At 46.0% G+C, this 22052-nt stretch overlaps 1 protein-coding gene across 5 annotated transcripts in view; it reads right to left on the bottom strand.

Annotated features, from left to right (window-relative positions):
* ITSN1 (intersectin 1) overlaps positions 1-22052 on the bottom strand; it is a 209352-nt gene that overhangs the window by 98002 nt on the left and 89298 nt on the right. For all 5 annotated transcript variants that reach the window (XM_060198668.1, XM_016186705.2, XM_060198667.1 and 2 more), the window contains 7 exons: positions 19747-19847; positions 12463-12526; positions 6884-7021; positions 6631-6746; positions 4512-4774; positions 2255-2404; positions 2024-2164 (listed from right to left, as the gene is read on the bottom strand). In XM_060198668.1, coding sequence (XP_060054651.1) covers positions 2024-2164; positions 2255-2404; positions 4512-4774; positions 6631-6746; positions 6884-7021; positions 12463-12526; positions 19747-19847 — 973 coding nt within the window. The remainder of the gene's footprint in view (positions 1-2023; positions 2165-2254; positions 2405-4511; positions 4775-6630; positions 6747-6883; positions 7022-12462; positions 12527-19746; positions 19848-22052) is intronic.

The raw sequence follows: 22052 nt of genomic DNA, 5'->3' as shown, positions 1-22052 counted from the left end.
GGGCAGACGACCCCCGATGTGTCCTGGAACCACACCTCTCCAGACCCCTACCCCACTAGGGAAAGAGAGTAGGCTGGGAGTATGGATCAACATGCAAATGCCCATGTTCAGTGGGGAAGCAATTACAGAAGCCAGACATTCCACCTTCTGCACCCATAATGATCCTGGGTCCATAATCCCAGAGGGATAAAGAATAGGAAAGCTTTCAAGGGAGGAGATTGATATGGAGCTCTGGTGGTGAGAATTATGTGGAATTGTATGCCTATTATCAGATGGTCTTGTTGATCATTTATTAAATCAATGATAAATAAATAAATGTGTTTGGTCACAGAACAGCCAGTGATACAGTAATTTTGGCTTTCATGCTTAATTTTCCCAAGGGGAACACACTTTAAAAAGGTACCTGTCAGGGCCCAGCAGTAGTGCAGTGGGTTAAGTGCACACGGCGCGAAGCGCAAGGAACAGCCTAAGGATACTGCTTCGAGCCCTCAGCTGCCCACCTGCAGGAGGGTCACTTCACAGGTAGTGAAGCAGGTCTGCAGGTGTCTATCTTTCTCTCCCCTCTCTGTCTCCCCCTCCTCTCTTGATTTCTCTCTGTCCTGTCCAAGAACAACAACAGCAATAGCAAAAATGACAGTAACAACAACAAGGGCAACAAAAATGGGGAAAATGGCCTCTAGGAGCAGTGCATTCGTAGTGCAGGCACCGAGCCCCAGTGGTAAACCTGGAGGCAAAAAAAAAAAAAAAAAGAAAAGAAAAACAAGTTGCCAGCATTTAATGTTTTCACTTTCTAGCAATGAAGTTCTGAAAGTTGCCACTGTCGTTTCCTTTATTTTTAATATTTATTCAATTCGTATTGTCTTTTTATTTATAATTATTTATTTATTGGATACAGACAGCCAGAAAGTGAGAGGGAAGGGGGTGCTAGAGAAGGAGAGAGACAGAGACACCTGCAACATTGCTTCACCACTTGAAAAGCTTTGCCCCTGCAGGTGGGGGCTTGAGCCTGGGTCCTTGCACATTGTAACACCTGCACTCAACCAGGTGCACCACCACCCAGCAGCCCCTACACAGTCATTTCCTCTAAAGGTAAACACGATATTCACCCAGACAGAAGAGACACTGAGCCATAAAATATGCTTTCATGGGCCGGGTTTTGCACATTCTTTTCACGCCAAAGGCTTTGAGTTCCTTGGTTCAACCTGTAGCTCCACCATGAAGCAGAACTGGGCAAGGCCTCCTAACCCTGGTTCAGGGCTGATACCTGATGCTTGTTGAGTGAGCAATTGAAATAAAGAAGAGAAACTGGGGGTCAGGCAGTAGCACAGTGGGTTAAGCGCATGTGGTGCTAAGCACAAGGACCTGTATAAGGATCTTGGTTCGAGCCCCTGGCTCCCCACCTGCAGTGGAGTTGCTTCACAGGAGGTGAAGCAGGTCTGCGGGTGTCTTTCTTTCTCTCCCCCTTTGTCTTTCCTTCCTCTCTCCATTTCTCTCTGTCCTATCCAACAACAACAACAACATCAGTAACAACAATAATAATAATAACCACAACAATGGTAAAACAACCAGGGTAACAAAAGGGAAAAAATGGCCTCCAGGAGCAGTGGATTCGTGGTGTAGGCACTGAGCCCCGGCAATAACCCTGTAGGCAAAAAAAAAAAAAAGAGGGAGCCAGGTGGTAGCGCAGCAGGTTAAGTGCACGTGGCGCAAAGCGCAAGGACCGGCTTAAGGATCCCAGTTCGAGCCCCCGGCTCCCCACCTGTAGGAGAGTCGCTTCACAGGTGGTGAAGCAGGTCTGCAGGTGTCTGTCTTTCTCTCCCCCTCTCTGTCTTCCCATACCCTCTCCATTTCTCTCCGTCCTATCCAACAACAATGACATCAGTCACAACAACAATAATAACTACAGTAAAAAAACAAGGGCAACAAAAGGGAATAAATAAATATTAAAAAGGGAAATATATATATATATATATAAAGAGCAACCATGCACACCCAAATGCCTTTAGGAGAGGCGGTGACAAACCTGCAGCTGCTGCTGTAAGTGGGTGATTTCGGCGATTCTCAGCTCTCGGGACTTGTTTGTACTCTCGATTTCTTGCCTTTGGGTGGTCAATCGACATTTGATATCTTGAAGTTTTCCTTCGAGCTGATGCTTTTTGTCATTCTTAAACACAAACATACGAATTAGTATCATCAAGAATGACTCATGTTCCAAAATATGTCAGCACACGCCCCAAGCGCAAACTTTACTCACGAGGGCTTCTAATTCAAATTCCAGAGTCTTCTTCTTTGCTTTCAGGACAACTATGTCTTCCTGTTCTTTGTTTCTTTGATTCAACAGTTCTTGCCTTCGGTTCCGTTCCCACTCAAGCTGTCGCTGCCTTTCAAGTTCTCGTTTTGCAGCCTATGACATATCCAAATAGATGATAGGTTGATTTTTTTCTGTGAGTTGACTGTATAGTAACATATTTTAGTAGACTGAGGTTACAGGATTTCACTATTCTGTGCCACGTTTTACTCTGGATAGAGAAGAGTCGAAATAGAAGCTTCTCCTGGGACAGAGGCCGGGGCCGGGGCAGGGACAGGGGCTGGGGCCGGGGCAGGGGCCAGGGGCAGGGGCTGGGGCCGGGGGAGGGGCTGGGGCAGGGGCAGGGACAGGGACAGGGGCCGGGGAAGGGGCGGGGCCTGGACCCGGCCTGTGCACAGCAAGGCAGACACTCTACCTGGGGAACCATCTCTCCAGTTCCTGTAGGATCTTTTTCCCCAAGGTTTACATGACTGACTACATATGAGAGAGAGTTTCACATGAGATAGAGGGAGAAGTCAAGCACATATAGCAGGGGGATCAAACGGGGAACCCCAGTCTGGTGTTCAACTAGATGAGCTGCTTCCCCTGCTGCCAGAGAACCAGTGTTACAGCTAGTCAGCCGCACCTACTAGGTGTGAACTATTATTATATAATGCAAGAGATTATAATAGAGAATTTTATGTGGCATTTCTTACATGAAGGCAAGGCTAGTATCTTTACACAAGATGAAGTCGGACAGGAACATTTCATCATGGATTTTGATGCCTCAAGAGTAACTGAGTAACTTTTAAAAAATACATTATTTATGCAGATCGAGATAGAAGTTGAGAAGGACGAGAGAGACAGAGAGGGAGACAGAAAGAGAGACACCTGCAGACCTGCTTCACCACTGATGAAGCTTCTTCCCTGAAGGTAGGGACCAGGGGCTTGAACCTGGACCCTTAAGCATGGTGACATGTACGCTCAAGCAGGTGCACCTGCACCCCGCCCCCGCTCCATGCATTTCCTTTTTTATTGCCTCTTAAAGAGCCAGGAATCATTCTGCGTTGGTTTTGTTTTCCACCAGGCCTGTATACACATAGCCCTAGTTTTCATAGGTGGTTTTAATTTTTTTTTTTACTTTTTTCTTGATTTTTTTATAGAGTGGGAGAGACAGAAATACATAGTGAGAGAGAGACAGAAAGACAGAGAGATACCAGTGACACAGCTTCACCACTCATGTAACTTCCCCCCTGTAGAAGGGGAAGGGAGGGGAAGTCAGGTGGTGACACAGTGGGTTAAGTGCATGTGGCACAAAGCGCAAGGACCGGAGTAAGGATCCCACTTCGAGCCCCTGGCTTCCCACCTGCAGGGGAGTCGCTTCACAGGCGGTGAAGCAGGTCTGCAGGTGTCTATCTTTCTCTCTCCCTCTGTCTTCCCCTCCTCTCTCCATTTCTCTCTGTCCTATCCAACAACAAACAACATCAACAATGGTAATAATAATAACCACAACGAGGCTACAACAAGGGCAACAAAAGGGGGAAAAAATGGCCTCCAGGAGCGGTGGATTCATGGTGCAGGCACCGAGCCCAGCAATAACCCTGGAGGGGAAAAAAAAAAAAGAAGGGGAACGGGGACTTGAACCTGGGACCTCTCACATGGTGGCATGCATGCTCTACTAGGTTTACCACCACTCAGCCCTGGAAGCTTTCATTAAATGAGTAAGATGACCAGTTAAAGTCAAATCAAGCGATCAACACCCCAGGGGAAAAAAAAACTTTCTTGCATGAAGTAACTATGATTTCATGGGTCAAATAAGAAATTATTGGGAGTTGGGCGGTAGCGCAGTAGGTTACGTGCACCTGGCACCAAGCGCAAGGACCAGCTTAAGGATCCCAGTTCGAGCCCCTGGCTCCCCACCTGCAGGGGAGTCACTTCACAGGTGGTGAAGCAGGTCTGCAGGTGTCTGTCTTTCTCTCCCCCCTCTCTGTCTCCCCTCCTCTCTCCATTTCTCTCTGTCCTATCCAATGACGACATCTATAACAACAACAATCATAACTACAACAATAAAACAACAAGGGCTACAAAAGGGAATAAATACATAAATGAAGAAATTTCCTTTTGACAACAGAAGTCTAGCAAAGGCAACAGAGATGGTGATGGTGAGATGGCCAAACGAGTCCAAGGACTCTGGGAGTGGGGGCAGCCAGGAGCCCAGGCTCACCTCCCGCCTCTCGATCTCCTTCCTCCGCTCCTCCTCGCGCTGCCGCTCCAGCTCCCGCTGCTTCTCCAGCTGCTTCTCCAGCTCCAGCTGCCGCTTGCGCTCCTGCTCCTGCCGCTCGCGCTCCTTGCGCTCCTGCTCCGCGCGCTCCAGCTGCGCCAGGCGCTCCTGCTCTTTGCGCTGCTGCTCCAGGAGCGCCTGGCGCCGCTTCTCCAGCTCCAGGTTCCCGCGCTCGAAGTTCTCCCGCTTCTTGTCCTCGAACGTGACTTTAAGACAGGAAAGCCCACACCCAGAAGTCACGCTCTCCGGTGGGAAACCCTGCGGAGCGCTGTTGTCAGCGCAGACCAGACAGGGGTGTACCTGGGTTCCTGGGAGGAAGCACTAGGGCGGGAAACACTGCAACCACCTCTTCCCACCCCCACACTTATTATTAGTGTTAATTATTATTAAATATGACACCGAGTTAGAACTCGGGGTGTCACACACTCATGTTACCGACGAGCTACATCCTTGGGCTCCACTTGGTCATTTATTTAATTTTCAGGGTGAGAAAAGAGAGGAGAGACACCACAGCACCGCTCACCATCATGGATCTCCCTCAGTGCTGCCCACGGCACCCCTATGCGGGGCGGCAAGGCATCTGGGCATATTCTAAGGAGTCCAGTTCATATCTGCCCTAGAGAAATCACTCCTCTTACCAGACTGACTGTGGGCCTCTTTCTTTTTATAATGACTCCCGTACATCCGGTCTCAACTCTGCTGTCTTTTCCCAGAGAAACTGAATTCCTGGCATCTTTCCCATTAGAGACTAGTCAGTCCCCAGCAAGTGCTTCTAACAGGCCTCAGGATTCTGCCACACCCCAGGGCACAGCTGTGGAGGCTGTTTATATAAACTTCATGCTAAGTTCCTCCTAACCTTCTAGAGGCACGTACAGGGTGTTACTGCAGCCTTACTGGTTCGGCAGTCTTGCAAAAAAAAAGTTCTCACAGCATTTAGCGAAGAGCTGGGAGAGGCGAGTTAGTGTCAATAGCAGGTCAATGAAACTCTGAGCTCAGCAAATGCAGCAAGATGACACTGACAAAAGGCTTGACGTAGACAGACACCTCGATAAATGTCCTCGCCTCTTCCTATCAACTGGCATCTCATCATGAAGAATTCACAGCCAACAGAGAATACTGAACTACATGACAGACTAGACGAGGACTGTGTGCACTAGGTTCACATTACATATACAATAGCTTCTTCTTACTGAGGACTTTCCAATTTTATGACAAGATGAGGAAAAGAGTACTTCTGCATAGGCAGCATTAATTAAAGTCTATCAAGTTTGAGTGTCTATAGATAGAAATTATATATATTTCTGTTTAGCAGTGAAATATCAGATTTCAATTTTCTTTTCTTTTCTTTTTTGCCTCCAGGGTTATCACTAGGGCTCGGCGCCTACACTACATATCTACTGCTCCTGGAAGCCATTTTCCCCATTTTGTTACCCCTATTGTTGTTCTTATTGTTACTGGTGCTGTTGCTGTTGTTGTTGCTGGATAGGACTGAGAGAAATTGAGAGAGGAGGGGAAGACAGAGAGGGGGAGAGGAGAAAGATAGACCTGCTTCACCACTTGTGAAGTGACCCCCCCCCCCAACCCTGCAGGTGGGAGTCAGGGACTCGAACTGGGAATGCTTATGCGGGTCCTTGTGCTTCGCACCGTGCAGAGCTTAACCTTCTGTGCTACCACCAGGCCCTCCAGACTTCAATTGTAAAGTCGGAACAAGAAGCAGGTATGACACGCGCCTTGTTATACATGTGACCCAGCCTCTAGCCATAGCATCTCTCCCTCCCTCCCTCCCTCCCTCCCTCTCTGTCTGTCCCTTATTCTCACTGAATGAAAACACTGACTGGGAGCCAACAGTGAAATCGCACCTGCATGAGGCCCCAACTCCACAGAAATCGTTAAAAAGTCAGAACCTGGGTACATTACCATAGTCCAGAATTCTCTGGTTTCTCTGCGCACATCCAAAGGTGCAGGTGTGAGAAAAGTGTCTGGTCTCTGACTGAGGCCAGTTAAAGGAACACAGGAGAATGTCAGCGTGCCTAACGGCATTCCCACAGAAAGACTGTCTTACCAGGCAATTTTTTTTCCAGCTGCTGCTGCTCATCTTCAAGAACAGGCTCCTCGGGTAACCGCTGATCCACTGATGTTGAGCTCACGACAGATATCCCACTGCCAGATCGAACTCTTCTGCAGGTATGGGGTGGGGGGAGGGGGAAATAGATTCACTCTCACCCGTCACAGCAGAACTGGACAAGTGATGGAAAAAGATTTTTTTTCCCATGTACTCGGCACATGACTTCTGAGAGGCGCCAAATGTTCCTTACCTGAAGGACGGTGGAATGTATTCCGGAGGCAGGGCCGGTGGCAGCGGCTGACCAGACATGGCTACATCGATTAGGTGCATAGCCAGGATGAACTCTTCTGCGGTGAGCTTACCATCTTGATCGATATCAGACAGATTCCTAGTCAACAGAAAAGTTCACTACGATCAGTTTCACGAAAATCAGAGTGTGCTGCCATCTGTGAATGACTTCAATGCTTGGTTTCCGTGTTCTGACTTGACCAATAGAGTCTATTTTATAAAAATACCAAGATCAAAGGAGGTGGTCCTTATCGAGGAGATGCTGGCTGGCAGTCAGCAGATGCTCAGCAGGATTATAATTATGCTCTGCTCAGTCCTTGCATGCCCAGTAAAATGCTTTCTACTTGGAACTGGGGCAGTTATGCTAAGTGAAAAAACCACATCTGGATGGTTAACTCCTGTGTGGAATACAGGTAACTAAGCAAGTGGAACTGCTAAAAAAGTAACCGCAGGTTATCTTAGACTTTGTGAGAGTTACAGTGATTACTGGGGGCTGGGGTAAACACCCAGGAACTTTGTTGATGGGTTTAGTGACTTCTATACACAGACACATATATACACGATCCCTTGGACTCGTGTAATTTTGTGAACCGATGATAAATCACTAACAATAGCAATTATTTTGAAAAAGCACATCATTCTCACTTTTATGTCTCTTTAAAACACTATGTTGGGGGGGCCAGGCAGTGGTGCAGCTGGCAGAGTGCTCCAGTTACCTGGGCTTGAGCTCCAGCTCTCCACCTGACCTGCAGGGAAGAAACTTCATGAGCAGGGAGGCAGGTCTACAGGTATTTATGTTTCTCACTCCCTCTCCTCTTCCCCTCCCCCGCTTGCCTCAATTTCTCTGTCCTAACTAATAAAATAGAGGGAGGAAGGGGGAAATGGCTACCAGGAGCAGTGGATTCATTCTGCCAATATTGAGCCCCAGCGATAACCCTGGTAGAAAATAAATTGATTAAAAAACAAACAAAAAACACCCAGTCAGGCAAAAGGTCAGAGAGTAAATACAATTAAACTTTGTGTGGCCACCAGGTTCCAGATGCCATCAGGATGCTGGCCAGGCTTCCCTGGACTGAAGACCCCACCAATGTGTCCTGGAGCTCCGCTTCCCCAGAGCCCCACCCTACTAGGGAAAGAGAGAGGCAGTCTGGGAGTATGGATCGACCAGTCAACGCCCATGTTCAGCAGGGAAGCAATTACAGAAGCCAGACCTTCCACCTTCTGCAACCCACAATGACCCTAGGTCCAGGCTCCCAGAGGGATAGAGAATGGGAAAGCTATTGGGGAGGGGATGGGATACAGAGATCGGGTGGTGGGAATTGTGTAGAACTGTACCCCCCCCATCCTATGATTTTGTTAATGTCTCCTTTCTTAAATAAAAAAAAAAGAGAGAAAACAACTTTGTGTGGTCTAGGAGGTGGCGCAGTGGATAAAGCACTGGGTTCTCAACCATGAGGTCCTGAGTTCAATCCCGGGCAGCCCATATACCAGAGTGATGTCTGGTTCATTCTCTCTCGCCCATCTTTCTCGTAAATAAATAAATAAATAAATAAATGAAAAAACAAAAAACAACTTTGTAGCACATCCCACCTTGATCACAGTCTTCAGTTGTGCTGTTGCAGCAGGAAAGCGGTCACAGACAATGTGCGAACGAAAGGGTGTGGTTGTTTTTACAATACAATGTCATTAACAAAACCAGAAGCACTTGGAAGCACCTGCCCCAGGAGAAGCTCTGTGGACAGTGAAACAGTGCTATGGTGTATCCCCCCAAATAAAAAAGAATGTTAAACTTGGCTATGCAAAATGCAATGACACAGGCGGGGGGTAAACAGCATAATGGTTATGCAAAGAGACTCTCATGCCTGAAGTCCCAGGTTCAATCCCCTGCATCACCATAAAACAGAGCTGAGCAAGGCTCTGGTTAAAACAAACAAACAAACAAACAAAAATGCGATGATACTAGATGAAAGTTGGTGGTGTTTCTTCCTCTGGTTGAAAAAGTGGCCCAGAGAGGCGAGATTCCACATTACACAGGGTCTGAGCTTGACAGAAAATATATTTAAAATAACTTTGGGTTGACAAGACTTGCTCCAGTTTTACTTAACTGACAGGATTTGATTTTCTTTTTTTTCATTGTTTTTTAATATTCATTTATTTCCCTTTTGTTGCCCTTGGTTTTTATTGTTGTAGTTATTATTGTTGTTATTGATGTCATCGTTGTTGGATAGAACAGAGAGAAACAGAAAGAGAAGGGGAAGAGAGAGGGGGAGAGAAAGATAGACACCTGCAGACCTGCTTCACTGCTTGTGAAGCGACTCCTCTGTAGGTGGGGAGCCGGGGGGGGGGGGGGGGGGGGGGCGGCTCGAGCCAGGATCCTTACGCTTACGCTGGTCCTTGCGCTCTGCGCCATGTGCGCTTAACCTGCTGCGCTACTGCCAGACTCCCAAGATTTGATTTTCTAACAAACTATGAAGACTTTCCCAGAAAGTACAAGTAAATGCATAAACAAGGTCTTCACCCTAGGGTCTCCCTGATAAGTCCCCTCAAACATTAGCCTTGGGGAGGTGGGCAAAGAAGTGGTGCCCAGGGACTGAGGGTATCCCAGTGCCCAGTGCGGGGATATAAGCAGGCAAGGGCTTAGTTTTCAACATCAAAAAAAAAAAAAAAAATATATATATATATATATATATATATATAAATCGTAATGTTACAAAACAATGTTAGCCTTGTGTTGTTTTGCTTGTTCTTATTAATGTTTTAAATATTTATTGACTTATTATAGAATAGAGACAGAGAGAAATTGAGAGGGATGAGAAGGTAGAGAGTAAGAAACACACCTGCAGCCCTGCTTCACCCTTTGTGAAGTTCTCCCCCGTAGGTGGGGGTCAGGGGCTTGAACCTGCATCCTTGCACACTGTAATGTGTGTGCTTAACCAGGTGCGCCACTGCCTGGCCCCCATTTGGTTGTTCTGATTCATCACTTTCTTGAAAGGAGGAGGAAATATTCATACTCAGCAGTTGTGGGTGAGTGAATGGTAGCCCCACCCCTCCCCATCCCAAGGATATGTTCTCATCCAAACTTCTAGAACCTATGACGGTGACCTTTAAAAAAAGAAGTTGGCAGATGTAATTAAGATAGGGGTCTTGAGGCGAGATCATCGGGGATAATCAGCCATAAACTGAGGAAGTGAAGAGGTCAAGATGGATCTTCCTCCAAGAGTCTCTGACAGGAGTGCCAACCTTGACTTCTAGTTTCTAAGCCCCAGGACTGTGAGAAAAACACATTTCTGTTATTTTAGGTCACTCAGTTTGTATGACTTTCTTAGGGCAGCACTGGGAAATGAAGAGAGCAGGCTCCCTGGAGTAGTGACCAGGTGCAGGCCAGTCTAGGCCCAGTGGGCTCGGCTAGCCAGATCCTGAGCGAGGCCCACAGAGGAGGAGGATCTGTTTGACTACTGGTCACAAAATCAAGTGTTTTCTTCTCCTTGGGCTCAGGATCAATCACCATGATTCTTCACAATGCACTTGCCCAAGTAGCTAATTATAGGAAATAGTTTGTTCCCCGATTCCCCGATTCCCCCCACAACCCCCAACCCCCCCCCCCCCCCGCAAGTCCAGGAATGTGATTTTACTTTTACACCGAAGCTGTTGGCTGGAACGCCAAAAGGACAGATGCCATGTTGGAAAACGGGCTGAGCTGACAGGTGAAGGACCCTTCTTTAGACCTGAAATATACTCAGGTGGCATAAGAGCTGTTCATATAGTCTAAATCTCAGACAGTAACACAGCCTTATAAGTCAGTCCTGCGCGAGTTGGAACAAATGTATTTACAATATCTAGAACGGACTCAAATCCCCATGTCTTCTTACAATCAATCCTTTGCTGCCCAGCTCCTGGCAGTCACCAATCTCTTATCTTCTGTTCCTCTAGCTCGCCTACTTGTACATTAAAAAGGCAGAAATGAACACCCCTGTCCTTCCCTTCCTTCCTTCCTTCCTTCCTTCCTTCCGTGTTCTCCAACTTTTCCTGCCTGTCCTACATCAGTAGACAGGGGGAATTCTTACTTGATTTCTCCACACCCTGCCTAAATGATGGCAATCAACATATAATTAAAATCTTTTTTAGCGCATAGAAGCAGAATAAAGTAACATTCCAAGAGAAGCCTCGGGTATTTTCTTCAAAGAGGGCATTTATAAATGAGAATGTTTAAATAAGCATTTCATTATGTTCTGGTATCAAGAGACCAATTTAATAAGCTGCCAATCAACCTCTGTAAATGGTGGGTCTTAAGTTTCTATTTCAGAGGCTCCTGGATACTGGCCCGTAGCTATCCTGCAAGAAGTTTGGCTGTGTCTCAGACACTGGGTGTTTATTACCAACATTCTTATTATTTTGCTCAATAAGCAGAATCCAAAGCAGAAGGAACCAGGCATGATGAAAGATCTAGATCAAGAGCTTGACACTTAAGAAGAAACCATTTTAGAACCAGGTGGTAGGCAGACTTGGTTGCAGTCAGGATGCAAACACCACAAATTGATCTATAAGAAAGAAAGGGGGTGGGGGTATCTCTGACTGAGGCAAGGGTTTAGCCAGTAGGGAGAGGAGGAAGAGTAATAAAGACGGGCAGGGAGGGACCAATTTATAGCACATGGGGATTTCTAGAGAGGAGCAAAGGCGCTCTTCTCCCATGCACGCTAACCACCTCCTATCACCACCACAAGAGAGCGCTTTCCATGGGAATGAGGCCTGATCATAGAGCGTTTTTTTTCTTTCCCCCTCCAGGTTATCACTGGGGCTCGGTGCCTGCACTATGAATCCACTGCTCCTGGAAGCCATTTTTTCCCAATCTTGCCACCCTTGTTGCCATGATTGTTATTGCTATTGTTGTTAGAAGGACAGAGAGAAGGGGAAGACAGAGAAGGGAAAGAAAAACAGACACCTGTAGACCTGCTTCACTGCTTATGAAGCGACCCCTTTCGCAGGTGGGGAGCCAGGGCTCAAACCGGGATCCTTATGCTGGTAGCCCGTGTACTTACAGCCGTGTGCACTTCACCCGCTGCGCTACCGCCAGACCCCACTAGAAGTTATTTTTTAAATTAATCGATTTATTTTGGATAGAGATAGAAGTTAAGAGGGAAAGGGGAGAAAACAGGGAAAGACAGAGAGACTCCTGCGGCACTGCTTCATTAGATGTGAAGCTTCCCTCCAGCAGGTCCGGGGTGCTGGCAGGAGTGGTGATGATGGCATGAACCATCCTTATGAATGGTAACCTGTGTGCTCTACTGGGTATGCCAACACCCAGCTCCTGGCCTTGACCTGAGAATTGTGCAAGCTGTTAAAGAGTTTCAGAAAATGCACTGTACCTTTCTGCTTTTGTATTATTCGAGATCAAGGGGAAGGGTAAGAGGTAGTCCTCATAACTCATTGAAAATGTAGTAATCTGTCTATTATTATGAACACTGGTATTAATCAAGACTCCTACAGTCCTATGAACCCAGGCGATTGCTACTCACAAAAACCAAGGAACTCATCATTCCTTACCATATCGAAGCCAGCTGAGCTTGTGGTAAACTTGATTGCATAAGAATAGTCCTTGCTTGGGGACCTGTTTAAGAAAAAAAAATTAGGGAGGGAAAAAAGTAAAAGTGAATTGGAAAATCAACACTGTCCAGTAAGTCCAGGGCCCCACACCTACGTACAATACCATCACATGCAAGCTGTTACCCAGGGGGCCTTTAAAAAAAAACAACAATTAAACCCTGATGAAAAAGGAACGAGAACTGGAGCACAGAGCAGCAGCTGGCAAACGCTCAGATAGGTCTCGCCAATGATCAAGAGAGGCGCAGGCATGTTAAAGATCTGACCTTCCAAACAGAACCTGCAAATCTGGGACTGACTCACTTGATACTCTGTCTTCTGCCTCTACCAGGGCAACTCTCAGACAAATTCAGGGGGAGATACAGAGAGGTTGAGAGACTTCAAAAAACAAAATTCATTCTAAAGAAAACCAATGACTGGTTCGCCGTGACACAAGTGGCTATAGGATCACAGCCAGGAGCAGAACCTGTTTCCCATGGTCGCCACTGAAAGGATTTCCCAGAATATCAATTCTCCTCTCAACAGAGCTTGGGTTCTTTCACAAGTGAGAAAGACAAATACGCCTTATTTGCAGCACGGTGTCTCTCAGGGCATGGGCACAAAATCAGGAAGGAGCCAAGGAAGGGAAAGCTATGGCAATGAAGTCGGGAAGACTCCTGGATTAAACACCTGCTTTTAGCTACTTCTTGGCAGAGAGAGAGAGAGAGAAAGAAAAAAGCAAAGAGAGAAAGAAAAGATAAGTGGGGACTCCTCTCCAGAGCCCTACCCCAATGGGGAAAGGTACCGACAGGCTGTCGGCCTGCCAACACCCATGTCCAGTGGAGAAGCAATTACAGAAGCCAGACCTGCCATCTTCTGCTCCCCATAAAGATCTTTGGTCCAGACTCCCAGAGGGAGAAAGAACAGGGAACTTCCAATGGAGGGGAGGGGACATGTATGAATTGTACCCCTTTTGTCCCACAATCTTGTTGAGCTTTATTAAATCACTAATAATAATAATTACAAAAAGAAGTTGAAAAATAAGAAAACACAAAGCAGAACTTGGATTGGGTTTGGTGTACTGCACTAAAGTAAAAGACTCTGGAGTGGGGGGAGAGGGTTCAGACCTGGAACATGATGGCATAATTGTTATGTGGAAAACAGAAATGTTACACATGTACAAACTCCTATATTTTACTGTTGATTGTAAACCATTAATCCCTCCAATAAAGAAAAGAAAAACAGAAAAGTGGGGACTGAGGACTCAATGGTGGGCTCTTTTTAAAAATATTTATTTATTTATTCCCCTTTGTTGCCCTTGTTGTTTTATTGTTGTAGTTATTATTGTTGTTGTCGTTGTTGGATAGGACAGAGAGAAATGGAGAGAGGAGGGGAAGACAGAGAGGGGGAGAGAAAGACAGACACCTGCAGACTTGCTTCACCGCTTGTGAAGCGATTCCCCTGCAGATGGGGAGCAGGGGGCTCGAACCGGGATCCTTAAGCTGGTCCTTGCGCTTGGTGCCACGTGCGCTTAACCCACTGCGCTACCGCCCGACTCCCTCAATGATGGGTTGGTTCTAAGACTTGCATGCATGAGGTCCCAGGCTTAGTCTCCAGCACTGCGTATGATAGAGCAAAGCAGGGCTCTGATATCTCTTTCTCTACCTCTCTCCCTCCCTCTCTCTCCCTCTCTCATAAAGATTTAAAAATAAGTAGGTCTTTAAGAAAAGTCACTCCAAAACAGCGAAGCAGTTTCAATAAACAAGAGGAAAACAACAACAACAAAAAAAAGTGGGTGTGTTTTTGCACAGCTCAGAGAAAGAAGTTGAGAAAGGGTCTCTGAGGACCAGCACCGGAAACCACAGAGGTGAGCACACAAAGTCCTGCAGTTATCCCCAGGCCTGGCTCCATTGAGAGTTCACTCAGTGAGCTGGGGTGGGCAGCTTATCACTTATTGCAACCTCATTTTCTCATTTCAGGGATGCCTCCTAGTCTCACAAGTCTGTGACCCGACTCATAAGGCACCATCAAGGCCCTTAGCAGAGTGTAAGCACAAGGGCCCTTCTGCAAAGCAAGCTAAGGTCACTGGCAATGTTTCATGACTGAATTCCATGCAAGACATGAGCACGTGTGAACACAGGCTGGACTGCATGGACACAGGAATCCTAACTGCTGTCCCCAGTGTGAGCATGTCACAATGTCTTTGTCCTTTCTACTGCGGATGGCCATTTGAGTGGTTTATGAAGAATAAGCATTTCTATCTTTTGGTGAACCTGTGTAAACACTCTTTTTTTTTAATTTAATATTTATTTATTTTCCCTTTTTGTTGCCCTTGTTGTTTTTTATTGTTGTTGTAGTTATTGTTGTTATTGATGTCATCGTTGTTTGGTAGGACAGAGAGAAATGGAGAGAGATGGGGAAGACAAAGAGGGGGAGAGAAAGATAGACACCTGCAGACCTGCTTCACTGCCTGTGAAGCGACTCCCCTGCAGGTGGGGAGCCAGGTACTCGAACCGGGATCCTTACACCAGTCCTTGTGCTTTGCGCCACGTGGGCTTAACCCACTGCACCACTGCCCGACTCCCGTAAACACTCTTTACCCATGTACACCTACTTGTGTGGGGAGCCTCTAAGAAGAATACATAAACTGATGGGATTCATGAGAAAGTTCTAAAGGTTCGATGGTGCGGTGAAGTGAGGCATGATCCCTGATGATTTTTTTTTTTTGCTGGGGCTCGGTGCCTGCACTACGAATCCACTGCTCCTGGAGGCTACTTTTTTCCCTTTTGTTGCCCTTGTTGTTTATCACTGTTGTTGCCTACTCAACAGCTAAGGCCTGAAACCCAGGTTTGAATGCTGGTACTACAGGCGAGGTGCCATGACAATGGAGGATGTTCCAGTGCCACGAGAGGCAGCATGGCACCACAGCTTACTACACTGTCTTGTGTTGGTGATAAGAAATGAAAGGACCGGGAATCGGGCGGTGGCGCAGTGGGTTAAGTGCCCATGGCGCAAAGAGCAAGGACCAGTGTAAGGATCTTGGTTCAAGCCCCTGGCTCCCCACCTGCAAGAGAGTCCCTTCACAAGCGGTGAAGCAGGTCTGCAGGTGTCTGTCTTTCTCTCCCCCATCTCTGTCTTCCCTCCTCTCTCCATTTCTCTCTGTCCTATCCAACAATGACGACATCAATAACAACAACAATAATAACTACAACAATAAAACAACAAGGGCAACGAAAGGAAATAAGTAAATATTAAAAAAAAAACAAAAATGAAATGAAAGGACCCAAGAGATGGCCATCAGCTTGTTAAGCTGTGCACATGAGGTGTGAACTCTGCTTTAGTGCCTGTGGCCTGAAGCAGGACGGGGGGGCTGTTTGTCTTGGGAAGGAGGTCTGGAGCAAAAGCCCACGCAGGCCAGAGTCTGGCCTTGCCTTCTGGTGAGGACTATGCCTCAATAAGCGGAGGGCATGACGGTTTGGTGGACATAAGCTTGTAGGATGGACGGCATGATGTCTGTAGGGCCGGGTCCCAGTACAGGATGGGAGTCACATGGGACATACATTCTCCTTGACTTGTTTATACTCGGCTAACTTGCTTTGAACTTCTGCTTTCTCTGTGGGGGTTGCTCTAAGGACCAGGGAAAGGAGCCCAAACTTTGGGGCTGCGTTGGGAAGTCCCCTGTCTGTGGGGACCTTTCCTGGATGCAACCTCTCTGGGCACAATTGCTCACTGGATTATGTGTGTGAGTCTCTGTTCATATCACACTGAGGCCGGGACATGAAGCCCAGTCTTAGAGCCTCCTATATAGTTGACCAGATGGAAAAATGAAATTCCCAAAGCCAAGGAGGTGGCACAGTGGTTAAAGCACTAGATTCCTGAGCATGAGCTCCCAAGTTTGTTCCTTGACATCACATTTGCCAGACTGATATGGCACACATCACACACACACACACACACACACACACACACACACACACACTTCACTCTTTCTCAAAAATAAGTATTTTTTATAAATTCTTCCTTGGGGGTGGGGAAATAACATAACTGTTATGTAAAAAGCTTTTCACGCCTGAGGCTCCAAGGTCCTAGGTTCAGTACCCCACACCAAACATAAGCCGGAGCTGAGCAGTGCTCTGGTAAAAATAAAAATCAAATAAAACAGAATCCTTCCTTGGTAAGATGTGTATTTTACAACTGAGGTGCAAAGTCTACGTCACAATGATAATAACCCAAGTACAATACTACCATACTTGTTATCCTGAGACAATTGAGGGCCCAGGGGGTGGTGACTCAGTGGGTAGAACAAGAGCCTCTGTGCATTGATTCTTGGATTCAGTCACCAGCACCACATGCAGCACCATGGACAGCACTGAGGGAACTCCATGGATGATGGAGCAGAGCCATGGCGTCTACATGTGTGTTGCCTTCAAAATACCCTGGGTCCAGCAAAAGAGTTCACTTGGACAGTAATGCTGATTTGCTATCTGTGTGGCCCAAGTTCAAAACCAGCCCCTACCACAGTGGAGGAAGCTCTAGTCTTTCTTCTTTTTCTATTCATTCATTTATTCATTTGTCACCACTGAAGCTTGGTGCCAGCACTATGAATCCACTGCCCCCAGCGGCCATTTTTCTCTTTCTATTTTATTTGATAGGACAGAGAAAAATTGAGAGGGACAGGGAGACAGAAAGGTAGAGAGAGAGACACCTGCAAACCTTCACTTGTGAAGCTTTCCCCCTGCAGGTGGGGAGAGCTTAGTAACATTTGCACTTAACCAGGTGTGCCAGCCCCTCTCTGTTCCATTTTCTATATCTTTTCCTCCCACCTGAAAACATTGGTATGTAGTAGTGATGCTCCAGTTATTTATATGAGAGAGAGAGAGAGAGAGAGAGAGAGAGGGAGAGAGAGAGAGAAAGAAAATCGGACTAGGGAGAGCATTCAATAATACAGTACACACTTGAGGACCTGAGACCATTTCCCCATACCTCATTTAAAAACCAGTAATAATAAACAAATAGATGCCCGGGGCAGAAGGGAAATAATGATATGAATTAGGAAGAGCCGATTTTGCTAATATTTATCAACTTGCTTACTATTACTTTATCCTTTAAAAAAACTGTGATCTAGGGGGTGGTGCAGTGGTTAAAGCATGAGACCCTCAAGTGTGAGGTCTTGAGTTCAATCCCTGGAAGGACACGTAACGGAGTGATGTCTGGTTCTCTCTCTCTCTCTCCTCCTACCCTTCTCATAAATAAATAAATATCAAAAAAATTTAAGGTGGGGATTTTTGTTTTCTTTTTTCTTTATTTACTTTTTAGTTGTATTTACTTGCTAGGGCAGAGACAGACTGAGAAGGGAAGGGGAGGGAGGGAGGGAGACAGAGACCTGCTGCATTGCTTCAAGGTTACTGAAGTCTTCCCTCTGCAGGAGAGGGCCAGGGGCCTGAACCAGGATCCTTGTGCACTGGGAGGTATGCGTTCAACTAAGTGCACCATCACCTGACCCCCTTTCTTTCTTTTTTTGAAAAGATGCATGTATTTATTAGTTCTGCATGAAGGCCCCTGCTTTGCTCACTATGCCACCTACCAGTCACCAAGAAGCAATTTGCACGTGTGTGTGTGTGTGTGTGCTGCATCTGACTATTACTTTAATAAATTCATAACACGTGCCAACAATGCTCTGAAGAAATACTTTCAGATCCCCTAACAATGTAGTTCTGGGTCTGCAGGCAACACTAATGTCAAACAAACCATGTCAGGCAGTACTTCTACCATATTACTGAATATGCCTTCAGCCCCCAAAGGAATAAGCTAGACTAGTTTTTCATGCTGTATATGAAGATGACAGCTACAGCTTTAATAGAGAGGGAGAGGCATTTATACCTTCTGCTGATTCATCCCTACGGATAGACACAGGAACTTAACTTGGCATGACTGCCGAGAGTGTTTATGGGGATAGAGGTCAAGGCTAGATTAGAGTCTTTCCAAGTCTCACCCAACCCTAACATCATGAAACATGGGGTGAATATTCCTTTTGGAAGTAAAAATTGCAGTTGTAGATGATAAAGGAGGGGGGGGGTGGGGGCCAGGAGGTGGAGCACCTGGTTAAGCCCTCACATCACAGTGCACAAGGACTCAGGTTCAAGCCCCTGGTCGTCACCTGCAGAAGGAAAGCTTCACAAGTAGTGAAGCAGGGCTGCAGGTATCTCCCTCTCTATCTCCCCATTCTCTCTCCATTTCTGGCTGTCTCTATCCAATAATAAATAAAATAATTTTTTATATTTATTTATTTATTTATTTTTGCCTCCAGGGTTATTGCTGGGGCTCAGTGCCTGCACTATGAATCCACTGCTCTTGGAGGCCATTTTTCCCAACTTGTTGCTTTTGTTACCCTTGTTGTTTGAAATAAAATATATTTTTTAAAAAAGGGGGGAAAAAATCAGGAGTCAGAAATATCAAGTGTTTTTTTTTGTGTGTGTCCTACGCTAATGTTTTACGCCCAGGGAAACTAACCCTCTCACCTTTCCTTTCAGAACTGTTCATGGGTAGTTCTCTCCATTAATATCTCCATTAGATGCCTCTATTTTCCTTTATTAAAATGATGCTTTTTATTATAACTCACTAATCAATCTTGACCCCTCAGGAGAAAGAAGCCTGGATAACATCCTAATGTGCTTCCTGCTCTTCTGATGTAGGCGATAAAATCTTTCTTTAATGCACTGAGATCACGTAACTCTGGCCTTTTCTATGTGAAGAAATGAGCCCTAACTAAGTAAAGTCACCTCCAGCTCGTTAACCGCAAAGCCAGTTTCCAAACGCCTGTTGAGTTACCTTTCACCCTGCAGACTGCTCTGAACAAGGCTTCTTTGACTCGACTGTTTCAAGTTTATCAACAAAAGTTGGACTTCAGAACTTGAACCAGTTTTTCCTAGCAGTGTTTCTCGACGAGGACTCTAATTTGCATCCTAGGAGTTTCCAAAATGCAGAGGACTCTCTGGTCTGTGTCCCATTTTGCCAAGCAGCAGTGCAGTACAAGTCTGAGGCACTGGGGAACATAGCTAACTATGTCTCTTTACAGGTCCATAAAGAACTGCTGACAGGGCGTTACAGAAAAGCCTCTTTTTTTTTTGGGGGGGGGGGGGGTGAGCTACTAGAGAAAGATATTTGTAAACTGATCTTTGGCTCAAACCCAAAAGCAACTCGCATGCAGAACAAAGTCCCTGTTGCACTAAATGAATGACTTGTAAATACCTGTTAAGTGTCCACTCATCGTTTTGTCGTGACTGTTGAATAACTGTCTGTATTTCAGTCTGGATGACTGCGGCACAGCCCATTCTGCCACTGGAGGGACACTGGAAGAAGAGAGAGGAGGAGAAAGGATTAACAGAAACGAAAGGCTTGGAAGTTCTTCCCAGCCGGCAAACTAAGAACTCCCTTGAGTGCCAGCTTTAAAACACTTTACCCACTTTATGTTGTAAAGTCACTAGTTCTAAAATTTCTGTACTGACCATCTCCCATTGTTGAGGCTACAAATGTTCGTCTCAAAACAGGTAAGCTCAACTCTCCTCCACCCCTGAATCCAGAGTAAACACAACAGACTTGTTTCAAGTTACAGACACAATTTACTCATTAAAACCTTTTACCAAGTATGGAAAAGTCTCTGTGCCACTGAGGTAGGTGCCAGGGAAATCGCCAGGCTGCTCTGACTTCAAGAACCATTCTCCTGGCGGCAGACATATCTTTCAATGAGTATGACTCTTAAAGATGTCAGTCTTTACAGAGCGAGTGATAGGATATATTTCTTAACGAGGGGAAAATACTGTGTTCTGGGAAGCTGAAATTCCCACAAATGGAGAGTTTCTCAGTGAGAATAGCAGAGTCCAGGGACAGGGCACTCAGAAGCTCTAATGGAGGGAGCTTGGCTTCTTGACTGGGATCCAGTACCCACTTCTCTGCCAATACTGGAAACCTGAGGAAACCCAGAAGCTGGCCTGGCTGGGCCTACATCACCCTACAGCTTAGTTTCTCAGTCTAATCACAATGGAAGGCTCTTTTCTTGGTGTGTTAATAACCTGTTGCTGGGGGGCCGGGAGGTAGCGCACTGGGTTAAGCACACATGGTGCGAAGTGCAAGGACTGGCAGAAGGATCCTGTTTCGAGCTCCAGCTACCGACCTGCAGGGGGGTTGCTTGACAAACAGTGAAGCAGGTCTGCATCTCCCCCTCCTCTCTCAATTTCTCTCTGTCCTATATAACAATAACAAAAAGGGCAACAAAAATGGAAAAAAAAATGGCCTCCAGGAGCAGTGGATTTGTAGAACAGGCACCAAACCCCAGCAATAACCTGGATGCAGAAAAAAACAAAAACAAAAAAACCACTTGTTGTCGGGACTGGATGGTGGCCCACCTGGTTGAACACACATGTTACAATGCACATGGCCCAGGGTTCAAGCCCCCCCAGCCCCCACCTGCAGGGGGAAAGCTTTGCGAGTGGTAAAGCAGTGCTGCAGGTGTCTCTGTCTCTCTATCCCTCTCTACCACTCCCTCCCTCTCAATTTCTGTCTGTCTCTACCCAATAAATAAATAAAAGAACCCGGTATTGAAACACAAGGACTGAGCTGATAGTGCACACAGGACTTTAGTTTATTTTGATTTTTTTAGAGATGACCACTGCTGCCTTCATTTCAACAAAGGCAACTATTTCTCGCATTGAGAAGCAAGCTTGGATCATACATTGAAAGCTCCCAGTCGTCATGTATAATATAATATCCACAAAGTTCTTATGACGGGGGGGCTGGACACACCTAGCTAAGCATACATTAGTACTAAGTACAAGGATCCAGGTTTGAGTTCCCGCTCCCCACCTGCAGGGGAAAAGCTTCACAAGTGGTGAAATAGGTTTTCAGGTATCTATCTTTCTCTCTGCCTTTATTTCTCCCCATCCCCTCAATTTTTCTCTGTCCTATCCAAAAAAGAGAGAGAGAGAGAGAGAAATGGCCGCCAGGAGCAGTGGATTCATAGTGCTGGCACTGAGCTGAGTCCCAGTGATAAACCTGGACAGAAGACAAACAAACAGAACAAAACCTAAAGTTTTTATTACTAATTATATATCAAGAAGCACAGGAATTAGCTCTCCCCAATACCTAAATAGGACTTTTATCAAATTACCATCTCCACATTTTAGACAGTTATTTAAAGAGGAAAAAAAAAAAAAAAAAAGGAAACACTTACCGAGAACTATTCTGGTGTGAGTGCTTACACAACTCTCTCATTTTAAACTAATGAAGATTTGGTTGCTTCTAACTCTTGCCTATTTGTCGAGGAGCTAATTATCTTTCTCCTGCACTCGCAGGCATGTGGGGTATCATACACAGAAGGTGTCCCAGATTATACATATCAAGTCAGGCTTTTCTGCCAAATTCTTGAGGATTTCAATGAACTGCAAGCTCATTAGCAGTTAACCAAAGATAGAGGCCAGAGTACAAGAATGTGCTAGAAATTTAAATTGAAAAGATAACCATAAAAAAAAAAATTTGGTCTCCAGAGTATTAATGTTAGC

This window comes from Erinaceus europaeus, chromosome 9, assembly GCF_950295315.1.
Source record: "Erinaceus europaeus chromosome 9, mEriEur2.1, whole genome shotgun sequence".
Lineage (NCBI taxonomy): Eukaryota > Metazoa > Chordata > Mammalia > Eulipotyphla > Erinaceidae > Erinaceus > Erinaceus europaeus.
The sequence above is the reverse complement of the archived record's forward strand: the minus strand, read 5'-3'. Positions and strand labels throughout refer to the sequence as shown.